Genomic DNA, 23761 nt, shown 5'->3' with positions numbered 1-23761 from the left:
CAGACCTACATTGTAGAATAATAGTGAAGACATCAAAACTATGAAATAACACATACGGAATCATGCAGTAATCAAAAAAGTGTTAAACAAAAACTTGTAGGGTCTGTCTCTATGGGGCCGAGGTGGTTTCAATGCACCTTGTACTGTGATTCTGGGACTTTCGGAATGTCGTCATTTTCGCGACGTTAAAAATGAATTGAAGATATTGCAAATGGAAGAGGCTGTTTCTCGGCCGGAGAACCTTCTAGAGCCACATCTCATAACTCAAGCTCTAGAACAGTTTAATAAAGTTTCAGAGCCCTAGGTCTGATGGTTCTTTGATGGTTCGAACGCTGGTAACTATTGCAGGCTCTGTGTGTCTGTAAACCCCACACTGTGTCACTCCATCTTGGCTGTGTGTGTGTGAGAGAACAAAAAATTACAGAAAATCACAGAAATCACGTAGAGCTCCGAAACCTGCCTTAACGGATTCGCCTTAACATGCATCAACTGGATCTATAAATTATAAAAACCACACATTTGTTTTAGCATTATGAAATGGACCTTGTATGATTTATCGTAAAATCCGATAGATAAATGTCTGGTTCTATTTTTTTCTTACACCGTAGGTTTATGTACTTTGACGTGAAGCTGTCAAATTAGCGCTGTATTACCATTTTCAACCATTAATCCCACAAAATGTGCATTAACTCAAAGAGCATTGTGGCCTCGACGGCATCTTGTTTCTGGGCTAAAAGTACATTTGGCCACCCCTGTGCTCACCGGGTTTTGTCTTTGAAGTCTGTTCCGTTTACGAGAAACAGCCATGTATATTTGGTTATGAAATGTCAATTTGCCATATACAGTCAGTCGCCATCTGGTGGAATTTTCCAGAACAGCAGAAAAATGTTTTAAAATAAATGTATTTCTCGGAAACCGATTGTCCTGGAAACTTTTTTTTTGACTTCCCGGAAGACAAGGCCTTGGGGGGCGACCTGAGGCCGTCGGCCTATTTTAATATTTTAACGTCTAGTATGTTACCGTCCATTTGCCCTATGAAAATCCTTATCAATCATAAGGGAGCTGCCACATGCATCCCTTATGTAGGGTATTGTCCAGCTGAAAGTTTAATTAATCTCCCAGTGTCAGGTGGAAAGCAGACTGAACCAGGTTTTCCTCTAGGATTTTGCATGTGCTTCACTTCATTCCGTTTCTTTTTTATTATGAAAAACTCCCCAGTCATTAACGATTACAAGCATACCCATAACATGATGCAGACACCGCTATGCTTGAAAATATGGAGTGTGCTACTCAGTAATCTGTTGTATTGGATTTGCCCCAAACATAACACTTTGTATTCAGGTAAAAAATGAATTGCTTTGTTACAGTATTACTTTAGTGTCTTATTGCAAACAGGATTCATGCTTTGTAATATTTGAATTCTGTACAGGCGTCCTTCTTTTCACTCTGTCAAATAGGTTAGTATTGTGGAGTAACTACAATATTGTTGACCCATCCTCAGTTTGTATTGATACACCATCCAAAGTGTAATTAATAACTTCACCATGCTCAAAGGGATATTCAATGTCTGCTTTAAAAAAAAAAAAGATCTACCAATGGGTGCCCTTCTTTGCGAGTCATTGGAAAACCTCCCTGGCCTTTGTGGTTGAATCTGTGTTCGGAATTCACTGCTCAACTGTGTGGGGTACAGAGATGAGGTACCGTAATTTCCGGACTATTGAGCGCACCTGAATATAAGCCGCACCCACTGAATTTAAAAAATATATTATTTTGAACATAAATAAGCCGCACATGTCCGCCGCAGGTGCCTACCGGTACATTGAAACAAATTAACTTTACACAGGCTTTAACGAAACACGGCTTGTAACAAAAATAAATAGGCTTTAACGAAACAGGGCTTGTAACAAAAATAAATAGGCTTTAACGAAACACGGCTTGTAACAAAAAAAAAAAAATTAGCAGTAAGCTTTAGTTGTCTTTTTGCACTGAGTCAATTCCTCACGCTGCTGTTTCCAACGTCTTATCATCGACTCATTAAGACCAAGCTCCCGTGCAGCAGCTCTATTTCCTTTTCCAACAGCCAGATCAATCGCCTTCAACTTGAAAGCTGCATCATATGCATTTCTCCGTGTCTTTGCCATGATGAGCGTGACAAAATGACTACCGTAATCAGAATGATGGGAAGTTTGAGAGCGCTCGATTTAATCTAAACAGTAAACAAAAAAGTTGTTTGACCTTAACCCGTTTCGGCAATTTCATTGGTCTAATGAAAGCTTCATGCCGCCAAAAAACTGAGCACGTCACAGAATGTGTTTTTTTGGAGAAAAAAAATTTGAAAACGGGAAAAATCCATATATTAGCCGCGTCATTGTTTAAGCCGCGAGGTTCAAAGCGTGGGAAAAAAGTTGCGGCTTATAGTCCGGAAATTACGGTAGTCATTCAAAATAATGTTAAACACTATTATTGCACACAGAGTGAGTCCATGCAACTTATTATATGACCAATTTTTATTCCTGAGCTAATTTAGGCTCGCCATAATAAAGGGGTTGAATACTTATTGACTCAAGACATTTCAGCTTTTCATTTAGAATTAATTTGTCTAAATTTAGAAAAACATAATTCTACTTTGATATTATGGGGTATTGTGTCAGTGACAAAAACAATCTCAATCGAATCCATTTTAAATTCAGGCTGTAACACAACAACATTTGGAAAAGTCAAGGGCTGTGAATACTTTCTGAACGCACTGTACATTGTCAAAGTAAACATATAACAACGATGGTCAAAGACAGGAATATACTACACTGTTAGTAATAAATCAATAATCTCTTACCTTTCTCTCACTCTTTCTCCCTTTCTCCCTCACTGTCCCTTTTTCTCTCTCCATTTTTTTCTCTCTCCCTTTATCTCTCCCTTTCTCTCCATTAATCAATTGCCATGGTTACCCTGGATATAAAGGCTCTATCATTATGTCATTAAATGGAACTGAATTATGGTGAACGAAGTATGGAGAGAATCAATAGAAAACGAAGATGAGTCTAGTAAATACGGCGAAGGATGGAGCGACAGGAGATGGGGCTATTTTCAGATGAGAAAAATGGCTTGACAAATGACAAGACAAAGAGACAAAATAACAGGAAGACAAAGATACTGTTCTGATTGGTAAACGATATGGGCCACATTTTCTGTCCACAAAATAGCACTAAAATGCAAAAAAATATTTATAGCAGGAATGATCTCCTACCGTAACTTAGCTTTTTACGATGTCTGTGAGAAATCTGTGATCTTTAAAGCGGATTCAACACAACTGTCATGAAAATGCGTTGCATGCAACGCAATCCCTAGCAGTAGCATTCCAAACTTGGATTAAGAGTAGCTAGCTGTCTTGTCTACCTAAAATGGTTATTATGGGCAAGTTTCTGTGCTGTTTCTGTGCTGTGTTTTGCGGACAGAAAACAGGGTTACAATAAGCCTGGAATCCACACTTATTCAGTGAATTGAAACAATCGTGAAACAGAACCATAATCACTGAATTCCAGGATAGCTTACAACAACAGCTCCGCTCCTACATGTCAAAACGACCTCCTCTGCATGCACATTCCTTGCTATGATCACTGATCTGACATGAATCCTAATTGCTGATCGCAATCAAATCTCAAGCCTTACTTCAAAGGAAGGAAGGAGAGCAGGCGAGAGGGGAGCTTTTTTTCCAGACCTGGTATTTTACCTGTTCCTTCTGTGAGGCTGGGGTCCATCAGTGCTGGTAGGGACTTTGCCACTCCAGTCTTCCCCCTCTCCCTGTCTCTCTCCCTCCCTGCCATGGAGCCCTGGCCCCTCTGACGGTTCCTCTGGGCATCCATGGATTTCAGCTTGCGTGCGTGTTTGTGGCCCTTGTAGTGAGCCTCAGCCTGGTTCTGGTCATGGAGGAGACAAAGAAACAAAGAAACAGTATGAGAGGAGAAGAGATCTCTGGATCTCAGCATCAGAACAGCAACCAAAAATGACAAGAAATTAGGAAAGGGGAAGGATTTTGGCAAAACAACTTGGTAACTAGTTACACAGTTCATACAGTGCATTCGGAAAGTATTCAGACTGTCACGACTTCCTCCGAGGTCGGTCCCTCTCCTTGTTCGGGCGACGTTCGGCGGTCGACGTCACCGGTCTTCATTTTCCATTTGTTTTGTCTACCCACACACCTGGTTTCAATCCCATCATTACATGTTGTGTATTTAACCTTCTGTTCCCCCCCATGTCCGTGTTTGGTATTGTTTATTATAAGTGCTTGTGCACGTTATGTCTGGTGTGCGTCGGGTTTTGTACCCATTTATTGATTGTTCTGTTTTCCGGTGGTTTTTATTATTAAACTGCGTCGTCGCGACACAGTTTTTGCTCTCCTGCGCCTGACTTCTCTGCCGCCAGTACGCACCCCTCACACAGACCCCTTGACTTTTTCCACATTTTGATACATTACAGCCTTATTCTAAAATAGATAAATTGTTTTTTCCCCCTCATCAATCTACACACAATACCCCATAATGATAAGTCAAAAACAGTTTATTTTAATTATTGAAAATGTAAAAACTGAAATATCACATTTACATAAGTATTTAAACCCTTTACTCAGTACTTTGTTGAAGCACCGTTGGCAGCGATAACAGCCTCGAGTCTTTTTGGGTATGACGCTACAAGCTTGGCACACCTGTATTTGGGGAGTTTCTCCGATTCTCCTCTATAGATCCTCTCAAGCTCTGTCAGGTTGGATGCGGAGCATCGCTGCTCTCCAGAGATGTTCGATCAGGTTCAAGTCAGGGCTCTGGCTGGGCCACTCAAGGACATTCAGAGACTTGTCCTGAAGCCACTCCTGCGTTGTCTTGGCTGTGTGCTTAGGGTCGTTGTCCTGTTGGAAGGTGAACCATCGCCCCAGTCTGAGGTCTTGAGTGCTCTGGAGCAGGTTTTCATTAAGGATCTCTCTGTACTTTGCTCTGTTTATCTTTCCCTCGTTCCTGACCAGTCTCCCAGTCCCAGCCTGTGAAAAATATCCCCACAGCATGATGCTGCCACCACCATGCTTCACCGTAGGGATGGTGCCTGGTTTCCTCCAGAAGTGATGCTTGGTATTCAGGCCAAAGAGTTCAATCTTGGTTTCATCAGACCAGAGAATCTTGTTTATTATGGTCTAAGAGTCTTTAGATGCCTTTGGCAAACTCCAAGCAGGCTGTCATATGCCTTTTATTGAGGAGTGGCTTCCATCTTGTCACTCTATCATAAAAGCCTGATTGGTGGAGTACTGCAGAGATGGTTGTCCTTCTGGAAGGTTCTCCCATCTCTACATATGAACTCTGGAGCTCTGTCAGAGTGACCATTGGGTTCTAGGTCACCTCCCTGACTAAGGCCCTTCGCCCCTGATTGCTGAGTTTGGCCAGGCGGCCAGCTCTAGGAAAAGTCTTGGTGGTTCCAAACTTCTTCCATTCAATGATGGAGGCCACTGTGTTCTTGGGGACCTTCAGTGCTGCAGAAATGTTTTGGTAAACTTCCCCAGATCTGTGTCTCGACACAATCCTGTCTCGGAGCTCTACAGACAATTCCTTCGACCTCGTGGGTTGGTTTTTGCTCTGACATGCACTGTCAACTGTGGGACCTTATATAGACAGGTGTGTGCCTTTACAAATAATGTACAATCAATTGAATTTATCACACCTGGACTCCAATCAAGTTGTAGAAAAATCTCAAGCATGATCAATGGAAACAAGATGCACCTGAGCTCAATTTCGAGTCTCATAGCAAAGGGTCTGAATACTTATTAAGGAATTCCCGTTTTTCACATTTTTATGAATTTGCAAAAAATTCTAAAAACCTGTTTTCCCTTTGTCATTATGGGGTATTGTGTGTAGATTGATGAGGGGAAAAAATATTTAATCAATTTTAGAATAAGGCTGTAACGTAACAAAATGTGGAAAAAGTCAAGGGGTCTGAATACTTTCCAAATGCACTGCATATATATACAGTACATCACAGCCCCATCAAGCAGTTCTTCAATTAATTGACAAGCATAGCTTGAGCCCCAAAAATGTAATTAGTTCTCGTGAATGGAGCAGTCTACAGATGTATTGAGCATTCCCTCTGTGTTCATGTGTCTCAGTGTGAGTGTCAGTTTGTGTGTGTGTGGACTGTGATGGTTCTTCTATGTGGGGATTTGGATGCCAGCAGAGAGAGGGTGTCTGGGTTTAATGCTTTTTCTGGCTGATAGGTGGAGAAAGGCTCAGCGACAACAACAACACACACAACTTTCACAGATATAGAGGAACAGGAGCACGCATGCGCACACACGTACACATACACCGTCAGAGTGATGAACGATCTGACAAGAGAGGAGGATAGCTTCAGCCTGTAGTATTGTTGCAACGGAGTTGAGAGACTTACGGTGGAGTTGAAGCGGAGGTGACAGATGTTGCAGGAGATGATCTGTTTCCTCTTGGGCGGTGCCACACCGAACGTGTGGTTGATAACTGCCTTCTGAACCGGGTCCATCTGTCGCACACAAAACAAGCCAGACTAAACACAAACATTACTCAGATTTAGTGGTGTCTAACTATTACATGGGCGGTCAACCAACCCTCCTGGGGAGCTACTCTCCTGTAGTGTCACGGTTGTTGTAAGAGACAGACCAAAGAGCAGCGTGCGTTGAGGTCCACATATTTATTCAACATGAAACTTCTTCAACAAAACAACTAACAAGCAACAAAACGTGACTACGTGGTGTAACAAGCACAAAACTAAACAATATCCCACAAAACACAGGTGGGAAAAAGGCTACCTAAATATGATCCCCAATTAGAGGGAATGATTACCAGCTGCCTCTAATTGGGAACCATACAAAACACCAACATAGAAATAATGAACTAGAACACCCCCTAGTCACGCCCCAACCTACTACACCATAGAGAACCAAGGGCTCTCTATGGTCAGGGCGTGACAGTACCCCCCCCAAAGGTGCGGACTCCGGCCGCAAAACCTGAAACCAACTTGGGGGGGGGGGGGGGGTGTGTGACTAGTGTCAGTAGCGGCTCCGGTGCAGGTCGTAGCCCCCGCCCAGACCCCGGATCCGGCCATGGCGCCGGGCTGAACACCGTGCCTGGACTGGGCATCGGCGCAGAGGAAGGCTCTGGCTTTGGAGCGGGACTGGACGCCGTGCCTGGACTGGGCACCGGCGCAGAGGAAGGCTCCTGCCATGGAGCCGGACTGGACGCCGTGGCTGGACTGGGCACCGGCGCCATGGAAGGCTCCGGCCATGGAGCGGGACTGGACGCCGTGCCTGGACTGGGCATTGGCTCAGAGGAAGGCTCCTGCCCTGGAGCGGGACTGGACACTGTGCCTGGACTGGGCATCGGCGCAGAGGAAGTGTCCTGCCCTGGAGCGGGACTGGACACCGTGCCTGGACTGGGCATCGGCGCAGGTTGCACCGGACTGATGACACGCTCCTCAGGTCGAGTGCGTGGAGCCGGCACAGGACGCTCTGGGCTGGAGAGGCGCAATGGATGCCTAGTGCGGGGAGCTGGCACAGGACGTACTGGACTGGGGAGGCGCACTGGAGGCCTGGTGCGTGGAGCCGGTACAGGTGGCACCGGACTGGTGGCACGCACTTCAGGACGAGTGCGGGGAGCTGGCACAGGACGTACCGGACTGGGGAGGCGCACTGGTGGCCTGGTGCGTGGAGCCAGCACAGATGGCACAGGACTGATGACACTCTTCAGCACGCCTGCGCTGCAGCCTACTCCTCGCCAACATCATTCTCCGATATCCCTCCTCACATTGTGCCATCGACTCCCAGGCGGGCTATGGCTCTCTCCTTGGGTCGACCGACCACTTCTCTATCGCCTCCCTGACGGTCTCTGGCTCTTCCCTCTGCTCAGCCGCTAGCTCCCCCCCCCAAAAAAATCTTGGGGTTTCTGTGGCCGCGGTACCTGGCGTCGTCGCTGTCCTTCCATGCTCCTTTGCGACTCCCGCCAAGGAAGGGTCTCATGTCCTACCATGACTTCCTCCCATGTCCAAAACTCCTTTACCTCGTGCACACGCTGCTTGGTCCTTTTGTGGTGGGATATTCTGTCACGGTTGTTGTAAGAGACGGACCAAGGTGCAGCGTGTGTTGAGGTCCACATATTTATTTAACGTGAAACTTCTTCAACAAAACTAATAAGCAACAAAACGTGACTACGTGGTGCAACAAGCACAAAACCAAACAATATCCCACAAAACACAGGTGGGGAAAAAGGCGACCTAAATATGATCCCCAATTAGAGGCAACGATTACCATACAAAACACCAACATAGAAATAATGAACTAGAACACCCCCTAGTCACGCCCCGACCTACTACACCATAGAGAACCAAGGGCTCTCTATGGTCAGGGCGTGACATGTAGGCCTTTGCTCTAAAATACCTGGCTCATGTTCATCAAGGCACGCAACGGAAAACTTTTAGAATGCTTTGCAACGGAAAGGGAAAATGAGTCCAGGTATTCCCTGGTTCAGTCTGTTTGATTCCGTTTGTGGCCTAATGAACACGACCCTAATCAAGGTCTTGAGGAGCACCTGATTAGTAGAATCAGGTATGTTTCAGCAGGGCTGGAGGAAAAGCCTGCAGGGGGGCATAGCTCCTCAGGAGGGTTGTTGTCCATGACCACCCCTACAGCCACCCCAACAACCACCCCTACAACTAAGGTCAGGGAGGATTGCACAACGCCAGTCCTTGAGGGCCCTGCTGATTTCTTGATTGGCGAGAGATTTCCGAACAAAATAATTTGGTCTGATATTGTGAAGCAAGGACATAAGAAGACAGCCAGCCGACACTGCTGCCCTCCAGGACTGTAGTTGAGCATCCCTGTATGTGGCCATCAAATAGAAAAACGAACAGTCAATCATGGATCTCTCCATGTGCAGCTTCTCCATATTTGAGTGGTGTGATGTCACTTCCGCCTGCACTTGAACAACACACCTTATCCAAAAGATGTGACAAGGTATGTTTTGGAGTTCATAGGTGTACAGTATGTGTATACATGTCATCAAGTACATAGAGGAACAGGTAATAAGACAAGAAATAGACATGCTTCCAAACATTGTGTGTGTGTGTGTGTGTGTGTGTGTGTGTGTGTGTGTGTGTGTGTGTGTGTGTGTGTGTGTGTGTGTGTGTGTGTGTGTGTGTGTACATGAGCATGCTCAGGAATGCCTGTGTGCGTGCTTTGGCGATATCCCGTTTATACCGTATACCAGGGTATTTTGAAATACAAACGATATGATTTTCAATACCTCCCCAAAAATATATTTAAAAAATGTGGGTTGGGGGCACCCCCACCTCGCGGGGGCTGCAGGGGTGTATGCTACGCCACTGCTTATAACTACAAATATAGTAGAACTATAAGAAATCAAAGATGTGTCAAATAAATTATCCAGCCTTGTGTTCCAGCTATGCATTTGGTTTGCTAACTTGCTAGCTAAGTGGCTAGATTTTTTTATGTATTTATTTTATTTCACCTTTATTTAACCAGGTAGGCAAGTTGAGAACAAGTTCTCATTTACAATTGCGACCTGGCCAAGATAAAGCAAAGCAGTTCGACAACATACAACAACACAGAGTTACACATGGAGTAAAACAAATATACAGTCAATAATACAGTAGAAAAATAAGTCTATGTACGATGTGAGCAAATGAGGTGAGATAAGGGAGGTAGAGGCAAGAAAGTCCATGGTGGCAAAGTAAATGCAATATAGCAAGTAAAACAATGGAATGGTAGATTTGTAGTAGAAGAAAGTGCAAAGTAGAAATAGAGAATGGGGTGCAAAGGAGCAAAATAAAATAAATAAAATAAATAAATACAGTAGGGGAAGAGGGAGTTGTTTGGGCTAAATTATGGATGGGCTATGTACAGGTGCAGTGATCTGTGAACTGCTCTGACAGCTGGTGCTTAAAGCTAGTGAGGGAGATAAGTGTTTCCAGTTTCAGAGATTTTTGTAGTTCGTTCCAGTCATTGGCAGCAGAGAACTGGAAGGAGAGACGACCAAAGGAGGAGTTGGCTTTAGGGGTGACCAGAGAGATATACCTGCTGGAGCGCGTGCTACAGGTGGGTGCTGCTATGGTGACCAGTGAGCGGAGATAAGGGGGGACTTTACCTAGCAGGGTCTTGTAGATGACCTGGAGCCAGTGGGTTTGGCGACGATTATGAAGCGAAGGCCAGCCAACGAGAGCGTACAGGTCGCAGTGGTGGGTAGTATATGGGGCTTTGGTGACAAAACGGATGGCACTGTGATAGACTGCATCCAGTTTGTTGAGTAGGGTATTGGAGGCTATTTTGTAAATTACATCGCCGAAGTCGAGGATCGGTAGGATGGTCAGTTTTACGAGGGTATATTTGGCAGCATGAGTGAAGGATGATTTGTTGCGAAATAGGAAGCCAATTCTTGATTTAACTTTGGATTGGAGATGTTTGATGTGAGTCTGGAAGGAGAGTTTACAGTCTAACCAGACACCTAGGTATTTGTAGTTGTCCACATATTCTAAGTCAGAACCGTCCAGAGTAGTGATGCAGGACAGGTGGGCAGGTGCAGGCAGCGATCGGTTGAAGAGCATGCATTTGGTTTTACTTGTATTTAGGAGCAGTTGGAGGCCACGGAAGGAGAGTTGTATGGCATTGAAGCTCGTCTGGAGGGTTGTTAACACAGTGTCCAAAGAAGGGCCAGAAGTATACAGAATGGTGTCGTCTGCGTAGAGGTGGATCAGAGACTCACCAGCAGCAAGAGCGACATCATTGATGTATACAGAGAAAAGAGTTGGCCCAAGAATTGAACCCTGTGGCACCCCCATAGATGTCAAGATCAAGCTTCTTGATTAGAACAGATACATGCAAACCCTCTCCTGGATCAAGATCCCTGTTGCCTAAATAGTTTTGTGTGGCCCAAAAAAATGTAAATAAAAAATAGCACCCCTTCGGTAATACCGTATACCCCGGTATGGTACAGAAACGGTATGAAAATCTGGATACCGCCCAACCCTAGTGTGTGCATGCCTGTCTACATGCATGCGTGTGTGTGTGAGAGCAGCTCACCATGTTGAAGTTGGGGAAGAGGTTGAGGGGGGAGGAGGCATTGACGTGGAGCGGCAGGAAGTGCTTGATGTCCAGCTGGGCCTGGAGGGGCCGTCCTGGAAGGGATAGGGAGGCCAGGAGGGGGTTGGCCTGGGACAGTGTACCTGAAGAGGGTGGGTGGAGGACATACAGATGCTGAAAATCCATTGTCTTCCAACAGGTGTTGTCAATTCTACCTGACATACTATCTGGCGTAAGACAAAGAGCTAAGGCTAGAATTCAATTGTCACTGATAACTCTTTGCTGTATTGGCGGTGTCAACTGGAGGTGATCAACACACCTCCCAAGCTACTTGGTAGACTCTGACTTCCTATCATCCTTGTGCACTCAAAGATTGACATCTTGTGGACATTTTCTATGGAAATTAATACAAAGCCACACCTCTCCTTGAAATAAATTCTGACTGCTGTATAGGGATGAGAATTCGAAATTATTTTGCTATTCGAATAATATCATGAAATGTATCCAGATAGTCGAAATACAAGTGTATTTCAGGGGCCTGTGTGTGTGTGTGTGTGTGTGTGTGTGTGTGTGTGAGAGAGAGAGAGAGACACCGCTCAAGCTAGTTAGACAAACAAACTTGTTGCTGCAATAGGTTATATATCAAACCATCTGGTAGTGCTTGTCTTGACCGCATCAAATTGTTGTAAAGACGCTACAGTAGCCAGCTAGCTAAAGTAGTTAGGCTAATTGAGGCTATTTTGCGCTTCCCGTCCTTGTCTACAACAACTCCATTCATATGAAACAACAGCCTACCTGTTGGTTTATCATTGTAGCCTACTCCTTCTCATTTAGCCAACTTAATTCCGTAATTTCAAATCTCACTTAACTTCACTTGCTACACATGGAGCCTCTGACTGTAGCGCCGCTTCGATTGACCGACAATAACAACAAGTTGAGGTATTGGGTGTAGGCTACCAGGGCGTGTCTTTTTTATGGGGCGCACTCATAAAAACTGTCATAAAACAGTCGTTTTATTTAGGGATGCACAATATATCGGTGACCATATCGGAATCGGACGATATTAGCTAAAAATGCCAACATCGGTATCGGCCCGATGTCTAGTTTAACGCCGATGTGCAAAACCGATGTCAAAGCTGACGTGCATACCTATATAACGTAGGTACATGACTTAATGACGCTACGTAAAATGTTGCGCTACACGTGCAACGCAGCATTCCTAACCTAGCCCACAATGTCTGCTTTGTGGATTGAGCAGTCAACAAGTCAAGCATCATTTGAAAGAGTAAGAACATATCAGCGAGACAACTCAAAGGCGAAATCCATTAACGCCAAGATAATGGAATTCATTGCCCATAACAATCAACCGTTCTCTGTCGGGGGTGATGTTGGCTTTCACGACTGGTCGAGCACCGGTACACACTACCAAGTGCGCTATTTTTCAGATGTTGCACTACCGGAGTTACACAGTAATATCGTCACTGCTATTAGCTTCATGACATACTATGGAACGCCGTTTGGGTCTTTGCGTGTCAAAAAAGATACACGTCAAATAACACTATTTGACAATAACACTATTTGATGCGTTAAATACGTTTTGAATTTGACACGTCAAATAACACAGTTCTATTATAGAATGTTGTGTGTTCTGAATTTGCACCTGCAAGCCAAGCGCCACCACTACTATCAGTAGCACTGTCAAAGCTGTACAAAAAAGTTTGCAAACAAGCAAACACCGGCCACGAACGACGTGTTTACAATACCGCGTTGGTAATAAAGCATTATTTGTTTGACCGCAACTTCTGGGGTAGTTAGCTAGCTTTAGCCTGGTACCTAACTAGCACCAATACAATCAGCCTGAAAACAATGACCAGTAGAAACTGCAGTCATTTTCATTATTCTTAGAAATGATTTAGGAATCCTTGTGAGTAAGTATTAGCTAGGTAGCCACTTGTTGTTTGCCTATTGAAATTGAACTTCAGTTCATGAAAATAAAAAACTAGCCAGCTACTTAACACTGTTGCCCAAAGATAACATTATAAGCAGCCAGCTGGTGAGGCTCAACCAGACCAGGTTATGTGTTGTGAAGCTAGCCACAATAAGGATTAGGCACAATAGTGGAATTTGCGGTTTGCCTTCAAAATAAAAAGACCTCTTTGAAAGTGATGCAGAAGGTTAGTATTGGTGGAATCATGCCATATTTAGACTAGATAATGTTAAACAAGTTTGGAATGTGAAGCAATGAAATGGGTTATCAGTCTACTTGGTGACACCCACAGAACACAACTGTGAAGAGTTTACGCAAATATTAGCTCTTATCGTGGGACTGTGACTGTGTGAAATCACCTCCCCAGTCAGCCGATTGTGTGTATTGACAGTCATATCGGACTGTACAGCATTACCTAAGGATTGGGGATCAATGAAATGGGGTAACAGTCTACTCAATACACAGGCAATTTTTTCCCAGCGTCCTCCTCAGAGTTATCAGACTCAAACATCCACGCAATGTTTTTCCTCTGGAATAGTGTTCAATACACATATGTTGACAATAAACGTGGCTCAATTCAGTTGTTTCAGAGTCCCGCAATAAGAGCTACGACGCTAATGTTCTCTGGGTGTCACTGAGTAGACTGATACCCCATGTCATTGATCCACAATCCATAGGTAAGGCTGTACAGTGAAATAAGCATGCCCCCAATGCAATTCTAAAGTCTAACACATGCAGTGTGATTTCAACAGATTTCTGTCAAATTAACAAATTCTTGTCTTTTGTTGATTTTATATAACAACATTCCAACCTCGTTTAGCATCATCTATTCAATTATGGCATAATTCTACTATTTGTATTTATTTGTATCACTGTCAATTACATACTTTTATTTTGAAGGCTAACCACAAAGTCCACTATAGTGGCTAATCCTTATTGTGGCTAGCTTCACATAGATGGGTCCAACCACCATTAATCAAATAACAACTGTCTTATGAAGTAGGGTTATTTTAGATGACACCTAGCTATATAGCTACTGAAACAGATTGTCATTTTGCTATGTTTTGGGGAAGAAAATTGTTTGCATCCATGAGCTAGCTAGCTTTTTTTATGACCAGCAGGTCAGAGACAACTTTACCAGCATCATAGCATACGTATCGATGAATCATTGTGACATATGAAATACGAGTGACAGTGTAATCAATGTGTAATAACTACATAAAAAATGTATGAACGCGTTAAATTATTATGTGACGTGCAGTCATATTCAGGTTCTGATTGATCAACAAGCTTATTTGGCAAAGACCCAAACGGCGTTCCATAGAAATCCTGGTTGAGAATGAAATGACTAAACAAATGAACAATGATACAGCACAGCAAGTAAGTGAAAGAAATAGGTTTTGTTTATGTTTTACTGGTAATGGGGACATACATAAAGGCCAACAAAATAACTTTTTGGTCAGTGTGGTGTGTGTAACCTTTATTTAACTAGGCAAGTCAGTTAAGAACAAATTCTTATATACAATGACTGCCTACCCCTGCCAAACCCGGACGACGCTGGGCCAATTGTGCGCCGCCCTATGGGAGTCCCAATCACGGCCGGTTGTGATACAGCCTGGAATCGAACCAGGGACTGTAGTGACGCCTCTTGCACTGAGATGCAGTGCCTTAGACTGCTGCGTCCATGTGTGTGTGTTAACTATTTAACTGTACTAGAATGCTTAAAAGGCCACTAACCTTTTAAATATCGGTTATCGGTATCGGCCAAAAATGTCATATCGGTGCATCACTAGTTTTATTATAATTTTGAATGTAATGGTCTATCCTCGTTGGCTATGTAGCAATGTCACAGATAATTTGATTGCATTTTAGTCAAAGCCTTTTAAAGCCTATCTCTCAAAAAAGAATACTCTCCCAAGTAATTGAATACTAATGTCTGTTCGGATATTCGAAAAATCGAATACCCGTGCCCATCCCTACTGCCGTACTGAGTACTTCAACCTACACATTTCTGTCCTGTCCACTAAGCAGAACTCTCAATGTGCAAAGTTGTCCAAAAATAACCAGAATATTTTAAGGATTAAGGACAGCACTTAATCCAAATCAAGTTTGGAGTACTGCAGCTTGGCACACACATTTCTATTGTGGTACAGCTGTAAGAGATTGGTCAGCAGGCAGAGCGAGAGAGGGAGAGAGAGGGAGAGAGAGGGAGAGGGAGGGAGAGAGAGGGAGAGAGAGAGGGAGCGAGAGAGAGAGAGCAAATGGGGCTTAAATAGCCAATTATATTACTTTTGATCTTGATGGAGGTGAACACTACCCCTGGAGATATTACCATCAGCACACATTAATAGCAATCAGGATCCATTAAATAGAATGTGTGTTTGTGCGTGCGTGCGTGCGTGCGTGCGTGCGTGCGTGTGTGATAAAGCAGAAACTAGGGGAACATTTTCACCTCCAACTGGGTGCTGTGCTAAGTTGTGACTTTTGGGGACCTTGACTCTCTCTTTCTTTCTATCTCCCTCTCTTTCTAACTCTCTCTCTCTTACTCTCTCCCTTCACCCTCTCTCATTCTCTGTTTCCATTTCTCTCCCCCGCTCTCTCTCTCTCCCTCGCTGTCTCCCCCCCTCTCCTCTCCCCTCCCCTCTCTCTCACACAAATCTGCAATTGATCTCAATAATCTTTCAAGCATTAAGTCATAAAAAGTAGCAGGCGAGAAATGTAATGTTTTGCTCCATAGAAGCGGGTATGAACATCAACTGTGAGTGAATTTATATTTGTCTCAGAAAAATATTTTGGCTACAAGTATAGTTATAGGTTTTTAAAAAAAATGTTAACACATTTTGGCCTTCATTTGACACTTTTAACCACACACTCAGTCTTTTGCAGTCCTTGTTTTCAACTGGTCGACTGTGCATTGAATCATTCTTTTTAATCTTACCCTTAAACTTGTTGTATGTATGTCTGAAAGTATGTATATATATATATATGCATTTTTTACACTACACAAGAGTTGCCCTTCACGATCCATTGAATTGATGGTTAAACAGTTTTCCTCTTTCAACCCGGCTTCGACTTCCCGAGAGAAAGATACCATATTCATGGATGATAGGAGTGTAGATGCAATGATCCTTTTCATAGAGTGGGGATAAAAGCTTATGAGGCAGAGAAATGATGGCACACTGCAAACTGGAGGCTTAATCGCTATTATTTTGAGGATTAGTCTTTTGGTGACTCACCGTCCCAGTGTTTATCATTCTTTTGATGAGGAAAAGGGTAACAAGCCTTTCAATGCAGAGGATCGGACTGACAGCACCTCAGAAGAGTGTTTCAGAGCTGACGCCATCCCTTAGGATCCTCCATATTGTCGAAAGTTCCCTTAACAGTCTCATTAGGTCATTAACTAAAGTTTTCATAGTAATGTTCCCGTGATGTGCAAGGAAAGTTTCCAAGAGACCATTCCCTTAATGTCAAATAGAACTTACTCAGACCGTGGTTACCATGTTCTCATAACTTAAAATATTTAGATTCTCGACACGTTTCATCCCCCCAAAAAATATGTAATTACAAATCATGTCTTGTTATTGTTGCCAAGCCAATCAAGTCTCTGATTGGTGAACCCCTGATCCAATCATAGTGCTTTGTCTGTTGGCAAGGTTTGGGATACTCTCACACCCAGTGATTTAAACATAGTGTTTTCAACGTATATATTTGAAATATTAGACATTTGTTAATAAGTTACTTTATTAACCGGAGCTGATAAAGCGCAAGAGGGAGAGAGAGGTGCCGCTCTAGCAAGCGGGGGAGGGGCCGTACTGTGAGTGAGTGACACGGGGAGCAGGGAGGAGGGATGGAGAGAGAGACAGCAACCAACCAAGCCTACTGGCGCTATAGTAGACTAAGCTAGGTTATTTATCATAAAATATGATTACATAGTACCTGTCTTGACTGCATCAAACCCGGAGAAGCTAGTTAAGCCAGCTAACTGTTAGGGTAATTGAGGTTGCAGTGCATGCACTTTCTCATTCTACATTTACAAATAACAACAACTCCATTCAGAATATTAAGTAGCAGCCTAGGTTGTTATAGCCTATCCTTCTCCTTTAACATTTAATTCCGTCATTTTAATTGCATCTTTTATTGATTAGATATCTCCTAACTTTTGCCACACGGAGGCTCTATGACTGTAGTCTATTGCCGCTTTAATGACTTATGATTGGCCAACAACAACAACAAGCTACACTCGCCATGCTCCACTCTCATGAAAAGCAAAAGCAGCAGCATAAATGATAAAATCTCTCTCTCTCTCTACTGCAGGAGCAAGCCAGTTAAAATTACACAAACACGAGACCTGTGACAATCATACCAGATATCCGACCCAGACCCGTGACATTATTTAGAATTCTGTTTCCGACCCGCTCGGGTCTCAGATCGGGTATCGGGTATTCGGGTACTGGTGGATGCATGAAGTCAAGTGCAATCACCATTATTGCTTACATCCTTCAAGTTGCTTCATCTACATAAGTGCCTAGGGAGGAGGGGTTAGGGTTTCTTCTAGACAGGGTTTAACTACTATATACTGGCCCAATAAGCACATGCCTGGGTTCGAGACCCGCTAGGGGAGTCACCCTACTCTCACATTCTTAGCAATATACACTACCGTTCAAAAGTTTGGGGTCACTTATAAATGTCCTTGTTTTTGAAAGAAAATCAAATTTTTTGTCCATTAAAATAACATCAAATTGATCAGAAATACAGTGTAGATGGGATGCTGGCCTTCTAGGCAGAGTTCCTCTGTCCAGTGTCTGTGTTCTTTTGCCCATCTTAATCTGTTCTTTTTATTGTCCAGTCTGAGATATGGCTTTTTCTTTGCAACTCTGCCTAGAAGGGCAGTTTTCAGCTGTGCTAACATAATTGCAAAAGGGTTTCCTAACGATCAATTAGCCTTTTAAAATGATAAACTTGGATTAGCTAACACAACGTGCCATTGGAACACAGGAGTGATGGTTGCTGATAATGGGCCTCTGTACGCCTATGTAGATATTCCATGAAAAATCTTCCGTTTCCAATAGTCATTTACAACATTAGCAATGTCTACGCTGTTTTCTGATCAATTGGATGTCATTTTAATGGACCAAAAATATGCTTTTCTTTCAAAAACAAGGACATTTCGAAATGACCCCAAACTTTTGAACGGCAGTGTATGTTAATGCCATTATTTGGCAACAGTTACAACACACCTATCTGATCTAATTAAAATGAGTTTCTCCATGACACGTTTGTTCTACATGGTAAATGTGTTGTTGATTTTAAAAAAGACGATAAGGGTCTCTTTGAGATGCTCAGCTATATTGAATGAATAAATACTGACAATTTATGAGGTAGTGGAAATGTAGTACTACTTTGTGCTCAAGGGGAAATCCTACAGATTCCCAACCTTTAATAAGAAACACATTTTAATTAGATCAGATAGTTGTGTTGTAACTGTTGCCAAATAATGACATGAATATATTTAGCTAAGAATGTGATAGTAGGATGACTACCCTAGCAGGTCTCGGACCCAGGCCACAGGCACCAATGACAAACGCCCTAACCGCTGTCCCAATAAATGTATGTAGTTCTGTCATCGAGCTCTTCTTGTCAATTAATGTTCTGTAATATGTCATGTTTCATGATTTGTGTGGACCCCAGGAAGCGTAGTTGGTGCTTTTGCAACAGCTAATGGAGATCCTATTAAAATACCCCTCTCATGAAACGTGTCTAGAACATTAGTATCTTATATTCCGAGAACATGGCAACCATGTACTGTGAATGCTTGGCGGAACGTTGATGGAATATTCTCCTAACACGGGCACAGCGGGAACTTTAGTATTTGTTATTTTTACAAATACTAATCATCAACAGGAAAATGTCAGGTCACTCTTCCTTCACTATCAATTAACCACATGCGGAATGTCAGTCACTTGTTGCCGTTGGACAATTGAGCCACAGCAGAATAATGTGATTCCACCAGGCTTCCTAATATACCTATGGGCATAGCTGTTCAATAATCACCTGGCTCTCTTTCTCACCAATGGGGGTAAATCATGTATTTAAATGATTGCTTACCCCTTGTCTCGCACTTGCAGCAAAAGTTTACGCCGTCACCCCTCTACCTCCCCACCGCCACCAGCTAAGTGTCCCAGCATCAGAATACAGTATCTTACACCCAGCCAGTGGGGTACTGATGCCAGATGCCCATCCAAGGTCTGCCATCCCTGCGTCTGGCTCTGGGGTTCATCCCCCAGAGACAGGGCCATCCCCCACATCTATTTGAATAAATGTTCATATATACATTTAGTCTCATTCAGTTAAGCCTGCCCTCAATTTAACTACTACCTGAGTGTGCACGGGGGCCTATGTCTATCCACTTGTTCTCATTTTGCTCTCTTTTATAGAATCACAGAGAAATCAAATATTTTTTAAGCTTATTTTATTTTGGTCCCTGTTGACGTTCAGGGTTCTCTCTTTGGCTTTGTTTTGGAGCTGAAGAGGCAGGAGACAGCTGCTCCTCACCACCTGGGCAGACCCAGGGCCTACACACACACACGTGGTTTCTGATTGGGCCATTGTTTGTCTGAATGTTGTGAATGTGCTTAAGTATTCTCATAAAAACATATTTGACTCTAAAACCATCAAGGGTAGAAAACTTGTTATCTCGACACAGTTATCTCTCCGTTTGCACAAATGATGCAGCATCATGGCTGAAAAAAACAACACAAGTAAATTGGATGACTTTAGAGAGACGATTACGTACACTAAAGATTTAACACACCATTGTAACTACGTCACGACACTTATGGCTACTTCTAATCGTGCAAAACATACCGTTTCTCACATAATGAGCATTTTAAAACTTGTTTTTTCCAGAGAGAGAGAGAGAGAGAGAGAGAGAGAGAGAGAGAGAGAGAGAGAGAGAGAGAGAGAGAGAGAGAGAGAGAGAGAGAGAGAGAGAGAGAGAGAGAGAGAGAGAGAGAGAGAGAGAGAGAGAGAGAGAGAGAGAGAGAGAGAGAGAGAGAGAGAGAGAGAGAGAGAGAGAGAGAGAGAGAGAGAGAGAGAGAGAGAGAGAGAGAGAGAGAGAGAGAGAGAGAGAGAGAGAGAGAGAGAGAGAGAGAGAGAAAAGAGAGAGAGAGAGAGAGAGAGAGAGAGAGAGAGAGAGAGAGAGAGAGAGAGAGAGAGAGAGAGAGAGAGAGAGAGAGAGAGAGAGAGAGAGAGAGAGAGAGAGAGAGAGAGAGAGAGAGAGAGAGAGAGAGAGAGAGAGATAGAGAGATAGAGAGATAGAGAGATACTTTTTTTGCCCAGGCAAACTCTTCTTTTTTTTTTCCCCACTCTGCCACTGTCCATGCGTGCACACGCAAACATAAACACACACACAGCAACCCGACGGCTTAGTGAGAAAGTCTTCCTGCAGGGTAACATCCAGCCAAGTTCAGGCCTCCCATCTTAATCTGCCCTATTTTCGCTTATTGCACTCTGAGCCCACTTTCACACTGGCATTTTAAAACATACAATGAATTGTTCAAGGTTAAATCCACTGCTGGTGTCCTTGAGTCATTGAACCAGCAGGGCATTCTGAAAGCCTGTTTACTTTGGTTATATACTGTAGATGTAAATTCAAATTCCAAATTTCCAAGTGCCAAATAAATACCATTCTTTTTGATGTAGTGGACATCATTTTCGGGTTGTAAACTATTCTTCTGGTTAATAAGTCCTCAAATAACTAGATTACAACCAACTAGTCTATTACAGTCGGGTAAATACAGTCCAGTGTCTATACAGGTCCACACTTTTCAGTGTTAAATTAACACACTGCTTAGTTTAAAGACTTATTTGCATATTTCCCAGAGTGCCTTGCCTTTGGAGTGAATTGTAGAGTTTCCACCCAAGACTGTATTTGATAGTTACAGAGGCAGGGTTATTGCATTTATCCATTTTCGGTCCTGCGACCTACACCAAGTGATATCTTAAGTGAATATGTTATCATAAAAATGTAGTCATTTAACACAATACAACACATATATTTCATAAGGCCTAATGTTGAGGGCAAGTCACATCATGCTGGCTTGCAAAGTGATGTGTAATTCGTATTGGCATACAGCCCAAAACATTCCAACCTCAACCAGCATTCATAATGACTGCGGGATTGGGAAGATTAAGATGTGATACTACCTAAACCATCTAAACTGAAACAACCACTTTGGTAACGAGTGCAATAAGTCCAACTAACACATTTGATTAGTTAAGAATAATGTACAGTACATTCAGAAAGTATTCACACCCCTTGACTTTTTCCACATTTTGTTGTGCTATAGCCAGAATAAAAAATATATTAAATTGAGATTATTTGGTCACTGGCCTCCACACAATACCCCTTAATGTTAAAGTGGAATAATGTTTTTCAAATTTTTTACAAATGAATTAAAAAAGAAAAGCTGAAATACCTTGAGTCAATAAGTATTCCCCTTTGTTATGGCGAACCAAATTAAGTTCAGGAGTAAAAATGTACTTAACAAGTCACATAAGTTGCAGTCGAGCAGTACATTTCTAACACAGATTCAACCACAAAGCCCATGGAGGTTTTCCAATGACTCGCAACTAAGGGCACCTATTGGCTGATGGGTAATTATTGTATTTTTTAAAGCAGACACTGAATATCCGTTTGAGCATGGTGAAGTTATTAATTACACTTTGGATGGTATATCAATACACCCAGGCACTACAAAGATAATGGCTCACATCAACACCATTATCCCAGAAACCCTAGACCCTGTCATGCCATGATCTGTTTCACCTGTCCTTGTGCTTGTGTCCACCCCATCCAGGTGTCGCTCATCATCCCCTGTGTATGTATCCCTTTGTTTTCTGTCTTTCTGTGCCAGTTCGTCTTGTTTGCCAAGTCAACCAGCGTTTATCTCCTAGCTCCTATTTTTCCCAATCTCTGTTTTTTCTAGTCCTCCTGGTTTTGACCCTCGCCTGTCCTGACACCGAACCTGCGTGCCTGACCATTCTTCCTGTCCTGACCTCGAGACTGCCTAACGCCCTGTACTGTTTGGACTCGGACCTGGTTTCTGAACTCTCGCCTGTACCCGACCTGCCTTTTGCCTACCCCTTGTGTTATAATAAATATCGGAGCTCAACCATCTGCCTCCTGTGTCTGAATATGGGTCTCGTCTTGTGCCCGTATAGACCCACACCAATTTGCATACTGTCCTAACAGATCCAAGATGATGCAATCTCTATTGCACTCCACACTGCCCTTTCCCACCTGGACAAAAGGAACACCTATGTGAGAATGCTATTCATTGACTACAGCTCAGCGTTCAACACCATAGGGCCCTCAAAGCTCATCACTAAGCTAATGACCCTGGGACTAAACACCTCCCTCTGCAACTAGATCCTGTACTTCCTGATGAGCCGCCCCCAGGTGAAAAGGGTAGGTAGCAACACATCTGCCACGCTGATCCTCAACACGGGGGCCCCTCAGGGGTGCATGTTCAGTCCCGTCCTGTACTCCCTGTTCAACCTGCACGGCCAGACACGACTCCAACACTATCATTAAGTTTGCCGATGACACAACAGTTGTAGGCCTGATCACCGACAATGACGAGACAGCCTGGCCGTGTGGTGCCAGGACAACAACCTCTCCCTCAATGTGATCAAAACAAAGGAGATGATTGTGGACTACAGGAAAAGGAGGACCGAGCACACCTCCATTCTCATCGACGGGGCTGTAGTGGAGCAGGTTGTGAGCTTCAAGTTCCTTGGTGTCCACATCACCAACAAACTAACATGGTCCAAGCACACCAAGACAGTCGTGAAGAGGGCACGACAAAACCTATTCCCCCTCAGGATACTTAAAAGATTTGGCATGGGTCCTCAGATCCTCAAAAGGTTCTACAGCTGCACCATCGAGAGCATCCTGACTGGTTGCATAACTGCCTGGTATGGCAACTGCTCGGCCTCTGACCGCAAGGCACTGCAGAGGGTAGTGCGTACGGCCCAGTACATCACTGGGGTTAAGCTTCCTGCCATCCAGGACCTTTATACCAGGCGGTGCCATTAGGAAGGCCATAAAAATTGTCAAAGACTCCAGCCACCCTAGTCATAGACTGTTCTCTCTGCTACCGCATGGCAAGCGGTACCGGAGCGCCAAGTCTAGGTCCGAGAGGCTCCTAAACAGCTTCTACCCTCAAGCCACAAGACTCCTGAACATCTAATCAAATGGCTACCGAGACTATTTGCATTGCCCCCCCCCCACACTCTTTTACGCTGCTCCTACTCCTTGTTATTATCTATGCATAGTCACTTTAATAACTCTACCTACATGTACATACTACCTCAATTACCTCGACTAACCGGTGCCCCTGCACATTGACTCTGTACTGGTACCCCCTGTATATAGCTTCGCTATTGTTATTTTACTGCTGCTCTTTAATTATTTGTTAATTTTATTTATTATTCATATTTATTTATAAAATGCATTGTTGGTCAGAGCTTGTAAGTAAGCATTTCACTGTAAGGTCTACACCTGTTGTATTTGATTTTGATTTGATACAGGAGTCCTTCCTAACTCAGTTGCCAGAGAGGAAGGAAGCCACTCAGGGATTTTACCATGAAGCCAATGGTGATTTTAACCTCTATGG

General features: G+C 43.4%; 1 protein-coding gene across 2 annotated transcripts in view; it reads right to left on the bottom strand.

The window, feature by feature from the left end:
* LOC106579138 (zinc finger protein 385C) overlaps positions 1-23761 on the bottom strand; it is a 153190-nt gene that overhangs the window by 10069 nt on the left and 119360 nt on the right. For both annotated transcript variants that reach the window (XM_045702571.2, XM_045702572.2), the window contains 3 exons: positions 11096-11238; positions 6421-6528; positions 3728-3914 (listed from right to left, as the gene is read on the bottom strand). In XM_045702571.2, the coding sequence (XP_045558527.2) occupies positions 3728-3914; positions 6421-6528; positions 11096-11238 (438 nt within the window). The remainder of the gene's footprint in view (positions 1-3727; positions 3915-6420; positions 6529-11095; positions 11239-23761) is intronic.

Source organism: Salmo salar, chromosome 19 (assembly GCF_965601325.2).
Source record: "Salmo salar chromosome 19, fSalSal1, whole genome shotgun sequence".
In the NCBI taxonomy this organism is placed as follows: domain Eukaryota; kingdom Metazoa; phylum Chordata; class Actinopteri; order Salmoniformes; family Salmonidae; genus Salmo; species Salmo salar.
The sequence above is the reverse complement of the archived record's forward strand: the minus strand, read 5'-3'. Positions and strand labels throughout refer to the sequence as shown.